The sequence below is a fragment of the Macrotis lagotis genome, chromosome 2 (genome assembly GCF_037893015.1).
Source record: "Macrotis lagotis isolate mMagLag1 chromosome 2, bilby.v1.9.chrom.fasta, whole genome shotgun sequence".
Taxonomy (NCBI): Eukaryota; Metazoa; Chordata; class Mammalia; order Peramelemorphia; family Peramelidae; genus Macrotis; species Macrotis lagotis.
Window position 1 is genome coordinate 273,039,344 of NC_133659.1, and position 17,243 is coordinate 273,056,586.

Sequence of the window (17,243 nt, forward strand, 5' to 3'; positions counted from 1 at the left end):
GAATGAACTAACATTTGGGAACTTAGGAATTGAAAGGAAAAGATCTTTTATAAAGAGAAGGAATCATTTTTCTTTACATTAAGAGATGTAAGCAGCAGAAATTTAATACATGCTGAGATTCCTGTACTTATATATACATCTTATGGGGAATCTTGCTTTCAATTTAAAATGAGATACATTAGAACAAATAAATGACACAGATGACCAGTAGAGGGAACTCCTAATCTTCAGTTTTTCCAAAGTAAAGGAGGTTCTTCCTGACCAATCAAGAATAAAAAGAATTTCCTGAAAGAATCCTTATAAGATATATATATATATATACATATATATAAATATATATATAATATATATATATATATACACACAGTATATGTAATTTGAATGTCACATTATATTAAATTGCAAGTTTCTTTAGAAAAAGTTTCTATCATTCTTTAGGAACTAAGTGATATTTGAATATTCACAGTGAATTAACACTACTATTGTAGTTTACTTTTTAATCTAAAAATATGTCCCTAGAAACAAAAGATTAAACATTCTAACTTCTAAATCTTTGCTAGCAGACATGACACTCCCATTCCATTTAGATATACACTTCTCAAGAATCTGTTCAGCTTCTCTTGAATTGCTCATTACTAGTACAGTGCTTTTCTTCTAGTAATCATTTGATCACTTTTTGCTGAAAATCAGCAGTCACAAATCTTTTAATTAAAATATTCTGAAAATAAAATATAATCCTCATACATTACTTTATTGATTAACTTAGAAAATACCTTCATTTCACTGATCCTGGCTATACTACATTTCCTTTTGGATCATAGAGCAATTTCCTATTGGTATCAGCTTTGAGGTAAGGTTCTCTAGACTGAGACCTCTGTCTCCCAATCCTTTCATTCCAAAGCATATCATGACATACTTTAATATTCAGGGACTTCAATGAGAAGGTAGGCATAGAGAGAACAGTGAAAATTTTATTGTAAAATAAAGTTCAGGAGTAAGAAATAAGAAAGCCTAAAGGTTGACAAATTAAACAGAACTCTTGTCCAGTGTCAGGAATATTTTATGTTAAAAAAGTCAAAAGATGCAAGATATGACAAACACGCAAATAAATTAAAAAATAAAAACAATTTAAATAGAAAACTAGTTATTGACCTAGAAGTCATTTATGAATCTGTTGTATTTTGTAAAGTCAAAATATTTACTAAAGATCAAAATCAATATCAAATTAGGAGAATTGAAAGAAGAAAACAAGATGTACAATAAAGCATACAATCAAGGCAATTCCAAAGTGGCCTATCTAAATGAGTTGTTGACATTGAAAAATGGGAAATAAATAAAAGTCACAGATAAACTATTTCCTAAAGAAATTTAAATGATTTAAATCAGTTGTAACATCTGAAAGATCCTTGAAACCCTCTAGTCCAGAAAATATCTAATTTTCTTGCCCATTAGAAAACTATGGGGGTGGCTAGGTGGTGCAGTGGATAGGGCACAGGCCCTGGAGTCAGGAGTACCTGAGTTCAAATGTGGCCTCAGACACTTAATAATTACCTAGCTATGTGACCTTGGGCAAGCCACTTAACCCCATTTGCCTTGCAAAAACCAAAAATAAAATAAAATAAAATAAAATAAGGGGGGGCAGCTAGGTGGCACAGTAGATAGAGTACTGCTCTGGAATCAGGAGTACCTAGGTTCAAATCCAACCTCAGACTTCATAATTACCTAGCTGTGTGACCTTGGACAAGTCACTTAACCCTATTGCCTTGCAAAAACCTAAAAAAGGAAAAAGAAAAGAAAAGAAAAAAAGAAAACTTGAGGGCATCATCTCTTTAAAATTTAAATTTATTTGTAAGATCTTATAGTAGACAGTGGAATCTCTTATAGCAGCAAGAAACAAGAAAGAGAAAATAAATTGAAAGGAAGTATAGTGAAAGACCTTAATTAAACCAGATCATTGAGGGAAGGAAATAACAAACACACATAAATACATAGACAAGATCTGTCAAGTTTTTTTTCATATCAAATTACTTTCTCAATCATTATATTTGTATTCCTAATATCAATCCCCAACATGCTGCATCAGAAAGAGATGGCTTTAAAGAAAATAGAGATCTTCCATAACCAAAGTTAGAAGAATCATTCTTAAGTAGAGGAGGGATACTTTAAGTCATAAAAGAAAACAATTATGATTCCATGAAACTAAAATATATATTAATGAAAACAAAAAGCACAAAACTAGACAAAATTATGAATTCTGCTATACAAAATAAAAGAAAATTAGAACAAAACATGTTTGAAATCACTGATTATAAGAGAAATTTAAATTAAGAAAGCTTTTATTTTATTTTTGTTTCACTCTATTCAAATTGGGAAATCAATGTTGGAGGGTATTTGGAAAAATAAACTTTAACACATTGTCTAAAACTGTGGAATGGCACAATCATTCTGGATATCAATTTGGAATTATCCAAGAAAACTAATTTAAATGACCAAATATAATTAAACCCAGATATGCTAACACTAGATTCATTCCTCAGATGTAAAACATTGCTATAAAGGACACACATATCCAATACATACAACCAAAAAATCCAATACAGAATTCTTTGTGTTTAAAAAAAAAATTGGAAACAGGTCCCCCATCAATTAGGGAATAATTGAAAAATTATGGTAAACAGAAAAATACAAAAAAGTATGGCATATGAATGTGTAAGGATATACCTCTTTCACAATTTGAAAATTTTGAAAATTAAAAGGTCAGGTAACAGAAAAAATGAGAAGGAAGGGTGAGCTGCTCAAATATTCAAGTAGTTCATTTGAAAGGATATAAAACTTTGGTACTAATTTTATCTAGTAAGGGATTTGAGGATTGGAATACAATTCATTGACATGTGAAAAGACCAAGAAAACAGCTAAACTTCCAGCAGACTTGATCCCAGAGCACAGAATGCATCTGTACCATTAGAAGAGGCTGGGGCAGGAGGACCTGAGTTCAAAGTTGACCTTATACATTTAAAATTACCTAACTGTGTGACTTTGAGTAAGTCACTTAATTCTATTTCCTTGCAGAAAGAAGAAGAAGGGGGGGGGGAGAGGGGGAGGGGGAGGAGGGAGGATATATATAAATGAAAGTGAAAATGAAATATATATATACATATATTTATATATATATATATGGGTGATGCCCTCTGTTGGTATCACACAATGTGATATGGAATATACTAGGAAGTATATGGAAGACAATAGGAAGTAGAGTGAGATCTCTGTGGATGATTTATGGAATGATATAGAAAAAAGTCACACAGAATCAGAAGTCATGGATGGGTTGTGATTTGTGCCACTAAAGGGAGAACCCCCTCCCCAATATATCTTCATGAAAATAGGATGAGCTTCCCTAAGTCATCCAGAATACTTTAGCTGGCAAAGACTCTTTCCTTATTTTAAAAACTAAGTAAACCGGGGTCCAGGAAGATTAAGTGACAGATGTGCATCACTTTTTAATAAATACTTGTGGCAAAATGAATTATTTCCCAAGCACACATGATTTAGAGGCAAATTTCCTAACCAAAGTTCCTTCCAAAATACTATGACTTAAATAATAAAAGACTGTTACATAACAATAAAAATACTATTTGAATTGCAACTTATAGAATACATACTTGCATATTCTTCTTGCTTTTAGAGAATTGCTGAGTTAGACTTTTAGGGGAAGCAGAAATTCCTTTAATCTCCAGATTCATTTAAATGCAATTTATGTCCTGCAATATAGTAAAAAAAAAAAAAAGTAGGTAAAATACAATACAAATCTCTGAATAAATGAACTATGCAATTTATTATAATTGACACTTTCCTGATTCATCTTTCTCATTTTCTTTTCTCTTTCTTTAAATATATTCTTCCAACTGACTTTCCCAAAGCCTTTTAATACCACTTTTTAATTTAAAATGTAAGGGCTATGTTTTTCTATTGGTGAAAATGCATTTGTCTACAGCTATGTTTAATTACTTAGCCCACTATAGTGAATAAAAGAAGAAAAGTACTTACAGTGAGTAGGGGGGTATGTTAGAGAACATAAAATGGGAAAGCTTCTAAAAAATAATCCATTTTGAGGATAAATTAAATTTAAATGTAGATCAATGTCTCAATTACCCAAGGTTTGGCAATTTTATTAAAAAGTTTTTATCTCCTCTTATGTTGCCAACAATGCATTCTTGTCCAAAAGTTCACTCACTATTTAAGAATGGAATGAGAATCCCAACTTCCTTACATTTATTTGACTCAATTTTTCCGTATGTTCCATGATCTGTTCTCACCCAAGATTTTCCACTCCTGTATCTTCCCAGCCCCAATCTAACTGGCCTACATCTATCTCCTCAAATAATTATTTTCCCACAACCTTCAAAGGGTCTAAAAATTCCACCTATGAAGAGTAAAAGAACTTCTTAGATTTGCCAGCAAGTATATGATAGCAATAAAGAGATAACACTCTTAATGGGGGGGGGGGGCAGAGCCAAGATGGCAGCAGAATAGCCTTTCTTAGGAGCTCTCTCCAAAATATTTCAAAAACCTTACAATTATGACTCTAACTAAATTTTCAAGAGACAGAATACACAGAAAGATACAGTGAGGCAATTTTCCAAACCAAGGTAAACTGAAAAATAATGGGAAGGCTCTGTTCCATGTAGTTGGAGGGGGCAGCAGTGCACACCAGAGCAAAGGAGCTTCAGCCTTCTGGGAACAGCCCCAGGGTGCCTGGATCACCCGGAGCCTGGCAGCAGAAGCAATTTCCTAACCTGCCACTCCAGCGAGCACCAAGAGAAACTTGGAAGATCAGCAGGAAGACTTCTGTCAGAGCTAGCATGAAGCCCAGGCCAGCATGGCCCTCCACAGCATGGCTGTGGTCCTCAGCACAGCCCAGATCCCAGGAAACAGAAGCAGGTTGGTGGAGCCACACAGCAGTTGGTCCCTGAGCACTCAGCCCATGGAAGGTAAAGGAGTGGAGAGAGACTGCCAAGTTCTCCATGGAAGGTAAAGGAGTGGAGAGAGACTGCCAAGTTCTGTCCTCTGTCCCTGGAACAGGACTCTGGGGCTTTGACCCTATTTATTCTGACCCTGGTTGAAGTCTGGGGCCCCCATAGAGCAGAGACCTTCCTTACAGCCCTATGGCAGAGGGGTGAGCTTGTGGTCATTCAACAGACCAGAAGAGCAGGCCTTGAAGGAACTGATGTCCTTGTGGGGGTGTCCCAATGATACTCAAAAGCTCAGGAAGTACCCCAGAACCAGGCACAGGCTGTGGAAATGAGTAAACGGAAAAAAAAGGAACCTGACCATAGACAATTACTTTGGTTCCATGGGGGACCAAAACACACACTCTAAGGATGAGCAAATCCAAGCTTCTGCATCTAAAGACTCCAAGAAACATGGAAGTTGGTCTCAGGCTATTTCAAAGCTCAAAAAAGATTTTGAAAATCAAGTAAGGGAGGTAGAAGAAAAATTGGGAAGAGAAATGAGAGAGATGCAGGAAATACATAAAAACATAGTCAGCAACTTAGTTAAAGAGATCCAAAATATTATGGAAGAAAAAACATATTAAAAACTAGTTTAGGTCAAATGGATAAAACAATTCAAAAAGTTATTCAGGAGAAGGATGCTTTTAAAAAACAGAACTGGCCAGATGGAAAAGGAGATAAGAAAGCTCTCTGAGGAAAACAAAGCCTTCAAATGTAGAATGGAGCTAAAGGAAGCTGATGGGGGAGGCTAGGTGGCGCAGTAGATAGAGCAGCAGCCCTGGAATCAGGAGTCCCTGAGTTCAAATCTGGCCTCAGACACTTAGTAATTTACCTAGTTGTGTGGCCTTGGGCAAGCCATTTGACCCCATTTGCCTTGCAAAAACCCTGAAAAAACAAAAAATAAAAAAAAATAAAGGGTGACTTGGAGAAAAATCAAAATATAATAATTCAATACTATTAGAATGAAAAGCTAAAAGAAAAGGTGAAATATTTCATTGAAAAGAAAAAGTGATCTGGAAAACAGATCCAGAAGAGATAATTTAAAAATTATTGGGCTACCTGAAAGTCATGATCAGGAAAAGAACCTTGACTTCATTTTAAAAGGATTTCTACAGGAAAATTGCCCTGATACCCTAGAAGCAGAGGGTAAAAATAGAAATTGAGAGAATCTACCAAAAAGACATCCCCCCCCCAAAAAAACAACCCCCTGGAATATTACAGCCAAGTTCTAGAACTCCCAAGCCAAAGAAAGAATATTACAAGCAGTCAGAAGGACATAATTCAAATATCATAGAGCTATAGTCAGGATCACACAAGATTTAGCAGCATCCATATTAAGGGCTCATAGGGCTTGGAATGTAATATTCCAGAAGGTAAGAGTTTGGAATGCAACCAAGAATCAACTACCCAGCAAAACTGAACATCCTCTTCCAGGGTAAAAGATGGACTTTCAATGAAACAGGGAAATTTCAAATGTTCCTGTTGAAATGACCAGAGCTTTTGATTTTCCAGTACAGGACTCAGGTGAAGCATAGAGAGGATAGATGAGAAGAGTAAATTAGGAGGGACTTAATGATGATGAACTGCATGTATTCCTGCATGGAAAGATGATACTGATAATACTCATATAAATCTTCTCATTTAATAGAACAGGTAGAAGGAGCTTATATAAACAAGACACAGGAGGGAGCTGAATTTGAAGGTATAATATATTGTAAAAATGTAATCAATGGGTGAAGAGGAAAAGTTCTTGGGAAAAGGAAAGGAGGTAGAACAGATTAAAATATTTCATGTAAGAAAGTCAAGAAATAGCTTTTGCAATGGTATGGAAGGGGGAAGGGGGGGGTAAATAGGGAGCCTTCATTCTCATTGGAAATGGCTCTGAGAGGAAACAGCATATGCACTCAATAGGCTATAGAAATCTAGAAGTAAAAGGAGAGAAGGGGAACATGGGGCAGGGAGGGGGGATATGGGTGATAGAGGAAAGCTAGATCATAGTAGAGGATAATCAGATATAACACATTTCCTTTTTTACTTTTTGCAAGGTGGTGGGATTGGGTGGCCTATCTGGGATTACAGGGCTGGGTGGTTGCTGGGTCTCTGGGGTTCAATGTAGGCTTGGGGCCTCTTGACCCCAGAGCTGGTGCTCTGTCTGCTGCACCACTTGGCTGCCCCACAGCACATTTTTGAAGAGGGACAGAGTGAAAGGAGAGAGAAAATATAATACCTAGTAGTGGGGAGGAATAGATGGAGGGAATTACAATCAGCAACAGCAACTGTGGAAATATATGGAAGTAATTTTATGATGAAGAATGTAATTCACCTGAGACAGAGCTGATGGTATCAGAACACACTGAAACACATTTTTTTTTCTCTTTCTTTCACTTTATTTCTCATGAGGTTTTATATTTTTGTGGGAGGAGGGGGTATTATGTTTACTCTTATAACAAGAATATTTTAATAATGTGTAAATAAAGAATTTTTTAAAAAGTTAATCAAAAAAAAGAGAAAGAGATGGCACTCAGTTCTCATCCTTTCTCTAAGTCATTAGTTAGGTATCCTAAAAGAAATACAAGATAAACATTTATTTAAAACCATGTACCCTTAATTTAGCTTATTATACCTAACCACCAAAAATGTTACAGTCCTGCTTCTGGTCCAATTATATTCAAATATGCACTTGCCTAAGTTCATGTCATTCTTTTTCATTCAGTCACATCCAACTCTTCATGCCGTTTAGTATGCCAGGTCTTTCTATCCTCTATTATCTCCAAAATCTTTCCAAGTTCATGTCCATTGTTTCCATAATATCTATCTATCCATCTCATCCTCTGCCATCCTCTTTTCCTTTTATGTTCTGTCTTTCCCCAACATCAGGGTCTTTTCCAATGAGTCTTATTAATGTGACCAAAGTATTTATCCTTTAGACTCTGTTGGAACTTCTAGTGAATAGCCTGAATTTAAGGATTATTTAAATATCGACTGATTTGATCTAGTTGTCCAAGGGACTCTCAAAAGTCTTCTTCAGCACCAAAATTACAAAGCCTTTATTCTATAACACTTAACTTTCCTTATAGTCTCACAGCCATATGTTGCTACAGGAAAAACAATCGCTTTGACTATATACATGTATATATATATATTTGTGTATATATATATATATATATATATATATATATATATATATGTCGACCTTTGTCTGCAGGGTGATATTTCTGCTTTTTAGTATGAGTCTAAGGACATATTTGACTATATTTAGGCACCACCAATAACAATATTTTGCTGCTGTTGCTGTTAATGGGAGATTCAAAATTGAATCCTGGACACACTTTTTAAAAAATCTCATAGGTATTTCCAACTCCACAAACTTCTATATGTGTCCAGACTTTTGCAAGGCGGTGGGATTGGGCGGCCTATCTGGGATTACAGGGCTGGGTGGTTGCTGGTGCACAGAGCTGGTGTAGAGGCAGGAGGGGAAAAAGGAAGGACTTAGTGAAATAAGGAAATGCAAACACACCAGTGTATTCACTAAAAAGCTATTCCAGTAGTACTGAGTTCCAGAAGTCCCAGAAAAGCCAAAATAAGCCAGAAACTACCCCAAGATTTTTTTTTCCAGTTTAGCTAAAGTTTCCATAGTTTCCAGCTTGCAGTTTCCAGAAAGACCAGTCGGTTCTCCCCACCTGGGGGCGGGGGAAGGTTAAGGGGGAATGGGGAAGGGGCATTCAGATTATTATAATGTAGGGTCCCTGGAATGTTCCCAGTATGACTATCTTCCCCCCACCCCAGAGCGTAACTCAACCCTACCCGCAGTGGCTGGACGAGGAGGGTGGAAAATGTCTCTTCCTCTGCCTCCGGGAGTCCCACTTGGAGATAATTTGCGCTTTGTCTAGTCCTGGGACTCCCGCACAAGCCAGAATTGCGGGTCGGAGGCACTAACCTGCGGGAGACTAGAGGGACCGAAGCTCCTTGGCTCTGTGCTTTGGTTGGCAGGGAAGCCGGCAGGGTGTTGCTTGGTTGCTAAGCAACGCCCGGACGCTTGGTCCTCTCGAGCTCCAAGACCCTCCTAGCCGCTCCCTGGCACAGAGTGAAGTGTCGGCTTTCCGGCTCTGAGGCTGCCTCTTTCCTCTCATGATCTGCCCCTCCGCTACCCCACAAAGGCTTCGCACCCACCCCACTCCAGAAGTGGGGACCTGCTCACACTCTCCTACCCACTAGCCTTCGGGAGACCCTGAAAGAGCCTGGCAGTCCCACTGTCAGAAGCTCTTCTACATCTATCTCCTCAGCTGCCCTAGACTGGGGTTGAAGTGATCTGCTCTGCAGATAGGGGTAGAGGTCCTGGATGGCGGGAGGCTATTTAGTAGGTATCTGAAAGCGGATTCTGAATCTCTAAGGGATTTAGGTTACCTTAAACTTTCAGCTTAGTGAGAGTGGATAGAATGCGACCCTGGAGTCAGGAATCTTCCAAATCTGTCCCCACACTCTTCCTTGCTGTGAGACTCTGGATAAATCGCTTAACCCAGTTTGCCCAAGCTCCTCCTCCTCTGTCACATGAGCTGGAGAAGAAATTCGTAAATCATTTCAGGATCTCTGTCAAGAAAACCCCCAAATAGGGGCGGCTAAGGTGGCATAGTGGATAAAGCACCAGTCCTGGAGTCTGGAGTACCTGGTTTCAAATCTGGTCTCAGACATTTAATAATTACCTAGCTGTGTGGCCTTGGGCAAGCCACTTAACCCCATTTGCCTTGCAAAAAATAAATAAATAAATAAACCTAAAAAAAAAAAAAGAATGAAGGGACAAAAGAAGGTCTCCTTTAAATGAATAATAATCACACCAAAGAATCTAGCTCTCTTAGAGACCTAAAAAGTCATACAGTTCAATTAATTCTTGGTACAAATAAAGAAAAATTAAAGTCCTGAAAGGTTAAGTGGTTTTCTTAGTCTCAAAGCAAGTTGGCTACAAAATAACTATCTCCATTCCAAATCCATAATTGTTTCACTACTACAACATGCTTATCCTCTAATATTCTCAAGGAATAATTTGAATGCAATATATCTTTAAGAAATTAAATTTAACTGAGGATGGGGTGGAGTAGTAATGATGAAAGTCCAGGACTAGGAAATCTGCATTATTTTCAGATTAACTATGCCTTACATATAATGACATGTTATCACTGTAATTTGGGCAGCTAGGTGGCATAGGGGATAGATTACTGGACTTGGAATCAGAAAGCCATCTTCCTGATTCAGATCTGGGCCCCACACTGACTAGCTGTGTGAGTATAAGCAAAATACTTAAACCCATTTGCCTCAGTTTCCTCCTCTGTAAAGAGAGATATAAGGAAACGGCAAACCACTCCAGAATCTTTACCAAGAAAACCTCAAATCAGATCAGGAAGAGTCGGATACCAATGAAAATGAAACATTGCAATACATGTGAATGTATGTATAAGGTCATTTGTGAGTATATATTTTTGTTGGTTTGGTTGTTATGTGCATTCGGCTCTTCTGTGATATGTTCATACTATACAAATGATTGTTAATGTTTATACTTTTTTCTCTAGCTCATTTTACAGATTAGGAAATTGAGTCCAGGGTCATAAATGCTAATGTTTATAGATAAGTTAGACTTTATATATAGGCAAATTGGTAGTGTTTTTGTTGAAGCTATCTAACTTTGCTTTATTAGGCATGCTTATTGCTTTCGAAAGATTGATTGTTGGACACAATGGCTAGATTTCTTTGGGAAAAGTCAGCTAGTTGACATGATTTGCTCAAAGCAAAAGCACTTACTAATATGGCATATTAAGCACTTTAGCCATCAAACATTCCTTTCCATAAACCTGGGAGATTTCTTCCACAAATTATATATACATATATATACATATATACATATATACATATATACATATATATATATATATATATATATATATATATATATATATATATATTGGCATCTGTGACAAGAGAAGGCATCAATATAAATATACAGGTACTCCTACAAGACCCTAATGCTTCCTGTCACCCTGGCTAGGCTTCTTGGGTCTGCTTCTCACCACAGCTCAATTCTCAATTGCCAAGACTATTTCTTTCTCAAATCTGTATCTCTACTGGGACAAAACCTTGTGTCCAACTCTTTGAATCTTACTCTGCTTCCTGGATATGGAGTCTCCATTTGAGTGGGTATATCTGAGAAAAAATTCCATGACTGATGGGGACATGGAGCCCTCAATTCCCACTCTTATGGTGCTAAAGGAATTAGAAATACAGGGGTCACATGTCACAAAGCTGCTTCTTGCCTCAATTATGTTGATCATCTCCAGAGTTAGGAAGCATGTTTTGCAAAGGCCATTAGAGATATGATCTACATCCAGCAAACTAATTCTGCTCTTTTAACTGAGTCAGAAAGTTATAAAGAGAAAAGATAACAGGGTGTAGATTTGTCTTTATGCTCATTTTCATGCAATAACATCTTTTGTTATCTACCTCTCTTCAATTTCATTTATCACCCCATATAAAATGTGTGCATGTGTGATCAATTTGATGAGTCTCCACAAGTAACTTGATGAGATTACACAGTCCTTATTTTTGTTGAAAGGGCACCTCTGAAGGAAGTAGATATTCATTCTGACATTTTGCTGACAGGTCATAGGGAACTTCTCAGTGTATGGAAGTGTTCAGAGATGTGTGAGGGCTCCACATTGATAATCCACCTGCAACTCAACTCAGTTGTGGTTACAAGTAGTTGAAGCATGCATACTGGGTTGGGGGTAGTTCTTAACCTACTTTCCTTGTCCTTTCATATGCTAATTCTTCCATCTGAATCCAAAAAGGGGATTATCCTTTTCTCTGTTTCCTACTCTCTAACTTCTATAATCTTGTCAAATGAATTTGTGGGAGGGTGAGAAAGGAATCCATTGATCAGTAGCTAGCTTCCTTAAAATCTCCTATTGTGGTTGATTAGTGATATCTGACTCTTCATGATCCTATTTTGGTGATTTTCTTGGTAGATACTGGAATAGTTTATACTTTTTTTCTCTAGCTCATTTTACAGATTAGGAAACTGAGTCCAGAGTCATAAAGCTAGTAAGCATCTGAGTTCAGATTTGAAATCATGAAGAGGAATCTTTTTGATTCCAAGTTAAGCATCCACAGAACCACCTTAGAAATAATATGGAGAACGATAGAAAGAGATATGATGGAGAAATAGAGTGTGATTTACAAATTATAGCTCTAATAGTGCTTTGGAAGCGTAATGCAATTTCTGAAAAATTAAATTGAAAACCATAATTTCAATTACAATTTTTAAACAGACATTAATGATCATGTTGTATTTGAGAATAAGCTGAGTTTACAAAGAGCCTCATGTATACTATGCATATTTCATTGTAATAGTGATACTTCTTGATATATTGTACTGAATGATGTAACATTTTAAATTAATTTGCTAAAAGCTTTTATTTGAAAGCAGTTAGCAGTAGTATCCTAGATAATTCCTTTTAATACCAAAATCAAGATGAAAGTAAACAATGCAATTGATTCATATAATGAATTTAAATCACTTAATGTTTTAAAATTGCAAAGGGAAATTTCTAATCCTCAGCATATCAACAACATAATTCTATTTCTAAGGGGTTTTATATTCCTGAAATGATTGGAATGAGATAGTTCAAAAGGTAGAAAGAAAATTTACTGAGGTACTTCCTGTCACAAGCTACTAGATTGTGACAGATCTAAAGGCTTCCTCAGTAGAAATGTGACTCTTTTATAGGTTTCATTTTCCCCCTTTCAAGCAATCAATCTTTTTTTCAAAGTGAGGAAATGGAAGTCATTGATTTTTTTTTTGTTAAATACCTTAGCAATAATATACATTTAACAGGCCTATTTCTTTTATATTGAAGAATAATTAAACCTACCCTTGGTTTCAATTCTCTTCTTCCCCTAGGGTAGGCTAATACTATGTGTAACTCTGTGTGATTGAACTAATAGTTCAACTTTAGGGTGGATCCTAGGATAAGGCAACAAAACAAAGACATTTTGTGTGAGGGTGGGGGAGATGGGAGGGGCACAGGTAAGGAGGAGAGGGGGATAAGTCTAAAACTGTACTTCCCTTGACACAGTTTTCTCAGGGCTCAGGCTGTGTTGCCATGGTTTCCTGGTCACCTAGAGGACTAAAAAATTCCACCTATGTGTTTTTGGGGTCCATCTGATGGAAGTCCAAAAACCACATAAGTCATCTCTATCATGCTGACCAGAACATCCAACCCTCCTCCACATATCTGTAGAAGCTTAGTTGCCCTTGTATCCTTCTAATACATTTTTATTCTGTTAACCTTCTTTTATTAACTGCTAAATGAAATACCAGGGTCCCATTTCATTCCAACTTTTTTGCAATTCCACTTTTTGTTGGAGATAATGATACTTTACAAAATTCTGCTAGTCACTGACATCATAAAACTAAAGAATTCAGGGAAAATGAAAGAGAAAGCAAGTCAAGTGGTAGTTAGGATAATAGAGATCAATGACTCCTTGGTGAGTAAAGACACACCTTACAATCAGAGCAGTTTTTGGGGGACTATTTGGTAGTTAAATAAAGTCCAGTAATGCAAACTACATTAAAACTAATACCTTCTGTGTGACAGATGCCACAACGCAGAGAGAACCACTGCTAGGCAAAGCAACTCCTGAACAAGTTGACTCATCCACCAATCATTTTCCTTTTCTTAAGACCACAGGGACTAACTTGTGGTCTTAAGCTTTGATACACTAGTTCTTACAAACGCTACTAGTGAGGTTTGTACAAATAATTCCAAACCTGATCCATAAATATTAGTTACAATGACTAAAAGCTCTTTAACAATTACTCACTCAATGTAAGAGGGCAGTGCCATTAATACTATAACTAAAAAAGACAAGCCCTAGGGAAATGATAATAACTACTAAATATCTGAGAAACTATTATGTGAAAATGAATAGATTTGTTTTGCTTGCCACCACTGGAGAGAATTAACTGCAATGGATAGAAATTGTAGAGGGGATTCATCTTCTCCTTATCTAGCTCTCATAGTGATTGTAAATAGGTGATAAAAATGAATGTTTTTAGACATATATATATATATATATATATATATTTCAAACCTAGATAATAGCTAGGATATATTGTTAAACTTTGTAAAGTGTTCAACATATATTATCTCATTTGATCTCCACAACTATCCTCTGAAATAGGTGTTTTTGCTACTCCCATATACAAATGAGGAAACTTGGTTTGAAAGAGGTTAAGTGACTTGTCTAGGATCACATAGATAGAATGTCTCAGCGACAGGAATTCAAACTCAGATCATCTTGATTCCAAGCCTACTCATAGTGTTATCTTTCCAAAAGAGAGATGCTTTCTCTTATCCCACTCCCATTCTTCAGCCTCAAATGATAAGAAATGATCTCTGCAATTGGAGACAGAACATAGCGTTGGAACCTGGATCTGCTACATATTGCCCATATGCTTGGCAACTCACTTATCATCTAAGGTTTGGTTCCCTTATCTGCAAAATGAAAGAATATACTAGATGACCTCTACAGGTCCTGCAGACTCTCAATCATCTCAAGAGCCTAAGAAATCAAGAGAGCTTCCAAAAAACTCCATGCCTGTGGTTTACTGAATGCATTTGCGATGTATTAACAAGAACAGTTAAGAAGATGCCAGTCTGTGATTCTGCAAGTCTCTGGATTCAGAGGTCCATTCATTTCATGGGTGAAGAATGGGAGACTCATAAAACTGGAAGTGTTTTTCCCTCTATTCTTTACCTATGTATTATCTTAGTGAGTCCATTAAAATGTCAATTCTTCAAAGATATGGAAGATTGCATTTGCTTTTTCTCTGTATCCCCAGATACAATGTATTTAATTGGTTTGATTAATTGTCTAAGATCATGTATTACTGACAAATGATCTGAACCCATATCATAGGACCATAGATTAAGAACTTAATGGAACCTTAGATTCTATTTAGTCCAACCTTTGTATTTTATAGATAAGGAAACTGGGGCATAGAGAGATTAAGTGGATAACCAAGGATCATATAATTAATGAAGTGGAATTTAAACTCAGATCTTCCCAACTATCTGTCCAAATGTAGCCCTATGTGATGTGTCACATCATTCCACCACTTATTTACTTCCCCAGCCTCAACCCCTATCCCTTCCCTGTTTTATTGATGTATATTGAGACACATTGATGTTATCTCACACCTATCAGGTTGGCAAAGATGAGAAAAAAGGGAAAATGATCAATGTTGGAGAGTTTGTGAGAGGATTGGGACATTGATGCATTGCTAATGGAGTTGCAGAGCAATATGGTATGCCCAAAGAGCAGTACAACTGTTCATACCTTTTTTTTTAGGGTTTTTTTGTTTTTGGCAAGGCAAATGAGGTTAAGTGGCTTGCCCAAGGCCACACAGCTAGGTAATTATTAAGTGTCTGAGACCGGATTTGAACCCAGGTACTCCTGACTCCAAGGCCAGTGCTTTTATCCACTACGCCACCTAGCTGCCCCGTGTTCATACCTTTTGACCCAGCCATTCCAATTCTAGGTCTATAGCCAGAAGAAATAATTAAAAAAAAAAAAGAAAAGAAAAGAAAGTCTTACATGTTTCAAAAATATTCATAGCAGCTCTTTCTGAAGTGGCAAAGAATTGGAAATTGAGGGGATGCCCATCAATTGGGAAATAGCTAAACAAATTATGGTACATGAATACTATGGAATACTATTATTCTATAAGAAACCATAAAAGGTCAGACTCTAGAAAAGCATGAATGGCTTAAGGGATCTGATGCTGAGTGAAGGGAGTAGAACCAAGAGAACAATGTATACATCAAAAACAACACTGTGAGATGAAGGACCTTGATGGAAGCTGCTCCTCTTAGCAGTCCAGAGAGCTAGGACAAATGTATTAGATTTGCTATGGACTATATTATCCCCATCCAGAGGAAGAAAAACAAAACATTAAAAAAAAAATCCTTCAGAATCTGATGAACACTTTATAAAAATTATCTCTTATGTATCTCTTTCCCTTAATCCTAACTCCTCATGCTGAAAATTACTAATCTGGAAACATGTTTATCAAAATATATATGTGCAATGCTAACCTGACTATTCCCCACTGAGGGGGGAGTGGTGGGAAGATAGCCTGGAAAGAAATTGTGTAACTTAAAAATATACATCTGCATATGAATGAAAATAATTTTTTTTTAAAAAAAGAAAAAGGTAGAACAAAAAGAGACACATTGATTGTTTTTGCTCTTTTGTCCTTCATTTTCAAATCAAGAGATGATGTCATGACTAGCACTTTAACTGGATTTGAATGAGGTGGGGTCTGTGCTAAGTCACCAGTCAACTCTTTTTCTCCAGAGCCAGATATGAATCAGGATGATATGGATGTGAGGCAGTCAGGTTTAAGTGATTTGCCCAAAGTCACACAGCTTGTGTCTGACATCACATTTGAACTCAGGTCCTCGTAATTTCAGGGCTAGCTCTTTATCCACTGCACCATCTAGCTGCCCGACATGTTGATGCTGATATCTAATTGGCAGAGTCAGGAAAACCCAAGTTCAAATACTGTCCAAGATAATTACTAGATGTATAACCATGGCAACTCATTTAACTTCTCCATTTGTTTCCTTTGAGATAAAATAACAGCACCTACCATAATGGTTTGTTGTAAGAAGTAATTTTGATATACAAAATTTTGATTGTTGTGATGTTATCTTTATTCTCCTGGAGCTTTGGATTGGAGTTTCCTGCCTCTGCCCAGGTCTTTCCATCATGCTGTCAAACAGCAGCATTCCCAAACTCATCTCCAGTGGATCCTGGGAGCTTTCAGAGCACGGACGTTGAAGCAGGGAGTGATGGAGGCCTGCCCTGGGGTTGGGGACCTGAACCTCAAAGTGCGGAAGCTACATAAGGATGGGTCAAGGGTGATGGAGGAGTACTGGAAAAACAAGCAGAAGTTGGACTCCCAACATTCGCTATCCTGAACTCTATGAGGAAACAGCAAGGAAGTAAACAATAAAAGGTGGGATGGAAGGGGGTGGAACAGCACAGGAAACCACAAAGCCTAAGGCAGGGCAGGTATAGGTTGAGAGCTAAAGGGAGAGCAGGTAGAGTCTGACTAAAATGGAAGCAGAGTTTGAGGTTGGCTGGGATCAATGATGGGCAGGGCGGGGCAGAATCAGCAGT

The 17,243-nt window shown here is 37.1% G+C and overlaps 1 protein-coding gene across 5 annotated transcripts in view; it reads right to left on the bottom strand.

The window, feature by feature from the left end:
* Positions 1–17,216, bottom strand: part of CAPS2 (calcyphosine 2) — a 77,904-nt gene extending 60,688 nt beyond the window's left edge. For 3 of the 5 annotated variants that reach the window (XM_074226175.1, XM_074226172.1, XM_074226176.1), the window contains exons 1-2: positions 8,814–8,986; positions 3,660–3,758 (exon numbers count right to left, since the gene is read on the bottom strand). In XM_074226175.1, the coding sequence (XP_074082276.1) occupies positions 3,660–3,740 (81 nt within the window). In that variant the 5' untranslated portion in view covers positions 3,741–3,758; positions 8,814–8,986. Of the gene's footprint in view, positions 1–3,659; positions 3,759–8,813; positions 9,006–9,413; positions 9,563–16,710 lie in introns of those variants that run through there. The other 2 variants (XM_074226173.1, XM_074226174.1) reach the window with 2 other exon arrangements.
* Between the last annotated feature and the right edge of the window lie 27 nt (positions 17,217–17,243).